General features: G+C 52.1%; 1 protein-coding gene across 2 annotated transcripts in view; it reads left to right on the top strand.

Annotated features, from left to right (window-relative positions):
- Window positions 1-7,106, top strand: part of SIGLEC5 (sialic acid binding Ig like lectin 5) — an 11,808-nt gene extending 4,702 nt beyond the window's left edge. For both annotated transcript variants that reach the window (XM_040458061.1, XM_040458060.1), the window contains exons 4-9: window positions 226-270; window positions 811-1,068; window positions 1,170-1,460; window positions 1,694-1,793; window positions 2,363-2,444; window positions 5,827-7,106. In XM_040458061.1, coding sequence (XP_040313995.1) covers window positions 226-270; window positions 811-1,068; window positions 1,170-1,460; window positions 1,694-1,793; window positions 2,363-2,444; window positions 5,827-6,018 — 968 coding nt within the window. In that variant the 3' untranslated portion in view covers window positions 6,019-7,106. The remainder of the gene's footprint in view (window positions 1-225; window positions 271-810; window positions 1,069-1,169; window positions 1,461-1,693; window positions 1,794-2,362; window positions 2,445-5,826) is intronic.
- The last annotated feature ends 467 nt before the right edge of the window (window positions 7,107-7,573 follow it).

The raw sequence follows: 7,573 nt of genomic DNA, 5'->3' as shown, positions 1-7,573 counted from the left end.
CTCAGTGCTCCCCTACCCCTTCCCAGTGCTCCCCACCCCTTCCCAGTGCACCCCACCCCTTCCAAGTGCTCCCCACCTTGTCAGTGCTCCCCACCTTGTTAGTGCTCCCTACCCTTTCCCAGTGCACCCCACCCCTTCCCAGTGCTCCCCACCCCTCCGTGGGTGCTGGGTCAGCTTCCATCCCAATCCTCCCCTCTGAAGCAGGACCATATCTTTCTACCCCAGATGCCCCCCACAACCTCACCATCAGCATCGTCAGCAATGTCACAGGTAGGAAAGAACTGTCCCCTTGGGGGCTGGGACCTGGCCTTGGATGGGGGGGGGGGCGGCTTCCACCATGTGGAATGGGGATGGTAGCTGGAATGGGACCAGATAAGGGAAGAGCACGGATAAAGATCACCACCCTCCCCCACCCTCCCTCCTCCACCTTGCCTGGGGGCAAAAGTGGCTGCTCAGGCACACTCTGTTCACCTCTACGGGGCGCTGCTGTGGTTTTCCTCCTCCCCTCCCGCCCCAGCCTCCTCCATCCTGTTTCCTGCCGAGTTCACTGACCGAGGCCACCAAACAGTCCAGGCGTGTCCCAGGGGGGGCACCGAGCCCTCTCTGAAGATGTGAAGCCCGGACACTTGAGGTCAACCTCTTTTGGGCATAAAGCCCAGCCTTTGAGCCCTGTTGGACCCAAGTCAGTGGGCCAGGGAAGGCGAGGGAGATGCCAACCAGATCCTGGGACGGAGGGAGACGTGGAGACTGCCGGTCTCCAGCGGCTGTCTCAATGTCTCTCTCTCCTCTCTCTACATCTCTCCCCCAAAGCCCTCAGCATTCTGGAAAACACCTCATCCGTTCTCATCTGGGAGGGCCAAGCTTTGCGGCTGCTCTGTGCTGCTGCCAGCAACCCCCCCGCCGAGCTGAGCTGGTTCCGGGGGTCCCCTGCCCTGAATGCCACCCCCATGTACAGGACCCACATCCTGGAACTGCCTCAAGTCGGGGCTGCGGAGGAAGGAGTCCTCACCTGCCGAGCTCAGAACTCGCTGGGCTCCCAGCACGTCTCCCTGCGTCTCTCTGTGGTCTGTGAGTGTGGGGACCCCGGGGGGGGGGGGGGGGGGGGGGCGGGACACCCGGGGCCTGGGGAGCAGAGGCGCCGCTGACCCTGCCCCTCCCCCACCCTGCAGGCCCCCCGCGGCTGCTCGGCCCCTCCTGCTCCTGGCAGGGCGAGGCGCTGCGCTGCACCTGCTCCGCCCGAGCCCGGCCGGCCCCCACCCTGCGTTGGCGGCTGGGGGAGGGGCTGCTGGAGGGGAACCACAGCGACGCCTCCTTGACCGTCACCTCCAGCTCCGAGGGGCCCTGGGCCAACAGCTCCCTGAGCCTCAGGAGGCCGCTGGGTTCCGACCTCAGACTCGGCTGCGAGGCCCGGAATGAGCACGGGGCCCAGAGCACCGCCGCGGTCCTGGTGTTGCTGCCAGGTCTGGGGCTGTGGGGGAAGGGTGGGCAGAGCCGGGGGCGGGGTAGGGGTGGGGGTAGGGGTGGGGGAGGAGTCTGCATCCTGGAGAAGATGGTCTGGGTAGGCGTGGGGCGGAGGGCGATTGGTGGGACAGGGTGGTCCATCTTGGGCCTCAGCAGGCCCTTCAGTGAGTTCTGCAAGGAGCTAGGAAGGCAAGAGACTGAGTCCTGCAATTCGGTCTCCCTCTCTCCGCAGGGAAGTCGCTGTCCCTGGCAGAAGCTGCGACTGCAGCTGTGGGAGGCGCCGGAGCCATGGCTCTGCTGTGCCTGTGTCTGTGTCTCCTCGTCTTCTGGGTGTAAGTCTGTGCGGGGAGGTCCCTCATCCCAGAAGTACAGGGCTGAGTAGGGCAGCTCGAGAGAAGAAATGCACTCCTTCGTTTTCATCCTGTGCCCATCCTCCCCCAGTCCTAGGGGACCACCAGTCTATTTTCCATCTCTCTAGATTTGCCTCTTCTGGACTTAAACAAAAATGTTAACGTTTATTTGTTATTGAGAAACAGAGAGAGACCGAACATGAGCAGGGGGAGAGCAGAGAGAGGGGGAGACACAGACTCCGAAGCAGGCTCCGGGCTCTGAGCTGTCGGCACAGAGCCCGATGCAGGCTTCGGACTCACCAACCGCGAGATCACGACCTGAGCTTAACCGACAGAGCCACCCAGGTGCCCCGGCGTGTACAAGTTTTTCTGTGTTAGACGGATCTTTCGTGATGGAAGTTCAGTCTGGCCAAACCTCTGGTCACCCAGGGGGATGGAGTGCTTCCTGGCCTGTCTGGTTCCAGACCGGATACCTCAGCGGATTGGCCGGGGAGCAGACAGCCTGCCCACGGGAGCCTTCGTGGCTGCAGTGTGCTGCTTTCTCCTTTTAGGGTGAAAGCCCGCAGGAAGCAAGCGTCTAGGAGTCAAGAGGGCATGGCTAATGAAGACCCTGTCATGGGTACAGTCGACTGGGTGAGTGATGCCGGGGTCTTCTCGTGCAGTGGGGGGGCTCTGGACCTGTCCATTGGGACTCCACACGGAGCTCCTCAGCATTTCCCCGCCCCTGCCCCAGCCTGGTCACCTGAGCAGTCACCTGGGAGGTGACTTCCCTACTCCACTCTTCCCTACTTCCCTTCCAGCCCTTCTGGAGTTTCCATGATGCTTGTTCCCAGTGCTTTGAGAATCAAGTCACATTCCTTGTCCCATGTTTTTTGTTTTTTTTTTTTCCAACGTTTATTTATTTTTGGGACAGAGAGAGACAGAGCATGAACGGGGGAGGGGCAGAGAGAGAGGGAGACACAGAATCGGAAACAGGCTCCAGGCTCTGAGCCATCAGCCCAGAGCCCGACGCGGGGCTCGAACTCACGGACCGCGAGATCGTGACCTGGCTGAAGTCGGACGCTCAACCGACTGCGCCACCCAGGCGCCCCACCTTAATCTTCTTTAAAATAGTGTCTTGGCTATACCTGGACGTTTGCTGTTCTATTAAATATTAGAATCGGTTTATCAAGTTCCAAAAAACACTCCTGTTAGTGTTTTGGCTGGAATGACATTGCATCTGTAGATCAACTTGGGAAGAATATACTTCTTTATAAACTCAAGTCTCCTTGTCCACAAAAACAGGTTATCTATTAGTTTAAGGTTTTTTTCCCCAAGAAAGATGTAGAAATCCTTCAACACATCTTGCGAACCTTTTGTCAGTTTTCTTCCTTAATACTAGTTTTGTTATTGTTATAAATGCCATCTTTTTAAAAGTGCATTTTCTGATCACTTATCGCTGATATGCGGAATGAAAACATTTAAAAAAAATTACAGATTGGTCTTAGATGTCATTTAGAGTCTTGCTGGTTTGGTAGCTGGAGCATTCTTAGATATGATTCATAAGCCTGCTGAACCATTCTTTTACAGAGATATGGGTACTGTCTGAAAAGTTTGTGATTTTTTTAAAAAATTTTTTTAACGTTTATTTATTTTTGAGACAGAGAGAGACAAAGCATGAACGGGGGAGGGTCAGAGAGAGGGAGACACAGAATCTGAAACAGGCTCCCGGCTCTGACACTATATTTGATGCAAATATAGTGTCATTTCCTTCAAAAATCAACTCATCCTTTTAGACTTTAGATACAGAAGAAGAAACGCCTGATCTCATGCATTCTCTGCGGATGTATTTTTCTTCTAAGAGATTTCTTTTTTTTTTAACTTGAGAGAGAGAGAGAGCGCACACGCACAAGTGAGGGAGAGAGAGAGAGAAGTGAGGGAGAGGGGGAGAGAGAGAGAGAATCTTTCTTTTTTCATGTTTATTTATTTTGAGAGAGAACACGCAACAGCATGAGTGGGGGAAGGTCAGAGAGAGAAAGAGAGAGAGAGAGAGAGAGAGAGAGAGAGAGAGAATCCCAAGCAGGCTCTGCATGTCCGTGCAGAACCCGATGTGGGGCTCCATCCCGTGAACGGTGAGATCATGACCTGAGCTGAAATCAAGAGTTGGACGCTTAACCGACTGAGCCACCCTGGCGCCCCAAGATTCCATATTTCAACAAATGACTCACTCCCCTGAATCAGTGATGGGGAAAGTAAGCACACTCAGACTCTGACCTCTGGTAAACAGAGGTCTGTGGAGCACGGATTGTGGGCAGTAAGTGACTAAAGACTGAACACCAGCCAGTTCCTTCATTTGTTCAGAGACCTCCTCCTTCTACTTCCCCCCTTATGGGGACAAACCGCCCCGCAGATTCTTCTGGGGCTTCGCTGTAAATGTTCACGTCTTTTCAGTGACGCCCGCCCCTTCAGGGGGTTAGTGGTCTGGATCCTAAGCATTGCCTTCAGTCTCTCAGTAGATGCAGCAACGTATGAAACACAATTACGTGCTTGTCGATCTTAGGTTCTTCCAGCTTGCTAAGCTCTCTTGTTCGTTCTCATCATTTGTATGTAGACATTGAACTATTTTTAACAGGGTTTTTTTGTTTTTTTTTTTTTTTTTTTTTTGATTTAACAAATATCACAGGGGTGCCTGGCTGGTTCAGTTGGACGAGCATGTGACCCTTGATCTTGGGGTGGTGAGTTCCAGCCCCCACGTTGGGTGTGGAACCTACTTAAAAAATTAAAAAGGGGGTTGTGGGAGGGGGGATGGGCTAAACGGGTAAGGGGCACTAAGGAATCTACTCCTGAAATCATTGTTGCACTACATGCTAACTAATTTGGATGTAAATTTTAAAAAATAAAAAATAAAATAAGTAAAAATTTAAAAAAATTTGTAAAGGATCCTAGGTTGGGGTGCCTGGCTGGCTCGGTTGGTGGAGCTCGGTTGATCAGAGCATTAAATAAATGTTCTCAAACCCACAAGTCCTCAGAAGTCTTAATACAAGAAAACCCAAACTGAAAACACATTACACTTTCCCTTTGGTTCTGATATTCTTTTTTTTCTTCTTAAAGCTTTTTTTTTTTAAGTTTATTTATTTATTTTGAGGGAGAGCAGGAGAGGGGCAGAGAGAGAATCCCAAGCAGGCTCTCCGTCCAGCAGTGCTGAGCCTGATGCGGGGATCAAACTCACGAACCAGGAGATCGTGACCTGAGCCAAAACCAAGAGTCAGACACTTAACTGACTGAGTCACCCAGGCACCCTGGTTTTGATATTCTTAAAATTTACTATACTGTATTGGTGTGTGAGGTTTCCCTGGTCTTTTTTCTTGCGCTTGTGGGCCCTTTCAGCTGGAATGGTTTACCTCTCTTCAATTCAATTTTATCTCCACTATTTTTGTCCACATATTTTCTCCTCTTTTTATTTCCAATAACACAACAGACCTGAGTTTGGTTCCTGGCTCTGTCTGTTACTACATGAGTAATCTTGGGCCTCCCACCTCAGTCTACCATGTCTGTAAAATGGGAATAATAAGTATCATTCATACTGTGTGTGTGTGTGTGTGTGTGTGAATTAAATGTAATTAGTAAGCCTTCAGTATGGCCTAATCAGTCATAGCGTTACAGAATTTTAAATGGATGCGTGAAGGGCACCTGGGTAGCTCAGTCGGGTAGGTGTCTGTTGACTTCAGGTCAGGTCAGGTCAAGTCATGACCTCACGGTTCATGAGTTTGAGCCCAGCATCGGGCTCCACACTATCAGCTCGGGGTTCTCTCTCTCACTCCCTCTGGCCCTCCCTGCTCTCTCTCTCTCTCTCTCTCTCTCTCAAAATAAATAAGTAAACTTAAAAAAATAAATGGATGAGTGAATCATTGGGTTCGTAGGAAATGTGTGTGAATAGGAGGATGAATGGACAAATGTCCCATTAGCCCAACCTCCCTTGAGGGGGACCACGTCTGCCTCATTCCTTCTCCGACTCTCTCGTTTCTCTTTCACTCAGGGTTCCAGGAAGAAGCCCTGGCCAGACAGCCCTCCAGATCAAACGACCCCTGCCGGGGATGCCCCTCCCTCGGGGGAGCAGCAGGAGCTCCATTACGCCTCCTTCAGCTTTCACGGGATAAAGATGAGGGAACCTCAGGACCAGGAGGCCACCAGCACCAGTGAGTACTCGGAGATCAGGACGAGCAAGTGAGGGCCGCCTGGAGCCAGGAATCCCAGCCCCTGCGGGGAGAGGAGAAGTCAGGCGCCAACTGATGAAGTGCGTGGAGCCCTGTGGCGATATAAAGGAGCAGGACTGTCCGGGTGTCCCCGGGTAGAGCAGATTTGGGCTCAAACGTAGCCTGTCAAGCAAGGTGCTTCATCTCTGCGTGCTTCAGTGTCCCGTTCCGTAAATCAGAGATCATGCCTTCTGCCTCAAAGGTGGTTGTGCACAGTAAAGAAATTAACACAGAGAAATCAGCCAACAGAGGTCCTATCGCACCATGGGGCTCAGTGCCTACTGATCTGTCTTCTTTGGACAGAAAGGTCCTGCTGGAAAGTGACCCTGGGGCTGAGGGTGACCGCCCCGGCACACAGTAGCAACCGGCTGGTGTCATTCTCCTTCAAAGCCTCCCCAGGGAAAGACCAGCCCCTCAGCCTGGATTTTGGTTTCACGATACAGCATCTTATCATCTCTGTGGGGTCTTCTCTGCGTCCCACTTGTATCTGTCCATTCTTCCAGCACATTCCATCACCTCCTGACCTCCAGTCCCTTCCCTGTCTCATTTATGGGCCCCCACAGGGATCCGTCCAACAGCCAGAGAGCTGACCCTGAGTCTCCTCCACAAACCCATTCAAGGCTCCCTAGGCTTAGACAATACATCACAAACATCTGCCCCCACCCCTGGCATTTGAAGTCCACCAACCCCCCCCACCCCCTGCTATCTACTGTTGGAAAAGAAACAATGGGCCCCGAGTGGAGGCACTTGCCCCCACAACAGCAAACCCAAGACTCACTGTGATTTCAACCTCTCCCAGAAATGTGACCTTTAAACAGTCGGTCTGAAATTTCCTGATCAGCACTGGTGAGGTCACCTGCAGGGTAAGATCTTCCCCCAAAAAGATGGCCCAATCTGGGGGGAAAAATCCTTCCTTTGTTTTGAGAATACTTCCTCATGCCACCCTCCTGCCTTTAAACACCTTCTGCTACTTACAACTCCTCAGGGCACCCATCTCCTTACCGGAAGGGACACTGCCAAACTCATGAGCCTTTGAATAGAGCCAATTACATGCCCAGATTTCCTCGGTTGAGTTTTTTTTTTTTTTTTAAAATTTTTTTTTATTTTTGAGAGAGTGTGCGAGTGAGGGAGGGGCAGAGGATTCAAAGCGGGCTCTACACTGAGAGCCAGATGCGGGGCTCGACCTGTGAGATGATGACCTGAGCTGAAGTCAAGAGTTGGATGCTTAACCAACTGAGCCACCCAGGTGCCTTCAACAAGCTTTTCTGATCCCAACTGCCTGACACTATGCTTTTGATTGCCGTACAAAAGAAAAGTTTTTCTAGAAGGAGGCGAGCAAGAAAGTTATCAGCTACAGGAAAGGATTGTTTCAGGCAAGACTGCTCTCCTCCTGTGTGTGGGGTAAAGATAAGGGGTCTTCTTGTGCAGAGGACCTCGTCTTCCTTTAGGGGATGGAGAGGTCCTTGTGGCCAACTCATTGGCACTGATTGTCAATAGCCAAAGTATAGAAAGAGCCCAAATGTCCATTGA

The sequence above is a fragment of the Herpailurus yagouaroundi genome, unplaced genomic scaffold (genome assembly GCF_014898765.1).
Source record: "Herpailurus yagouaroundi ecotype Mexico unplaced genomic scaffold, PumYag 220, whole genome shotgun sequence".
NCBI classification, from domain to species: Eukaryota; Metazoa; Chordata; class Mammalia; order Carnivora; family Felidae; genus Herpailurus; species Herpailurus yagouaroundi.
This window is presented reverse-complemented; position numbering and strand designations above follow the sequence as displayed.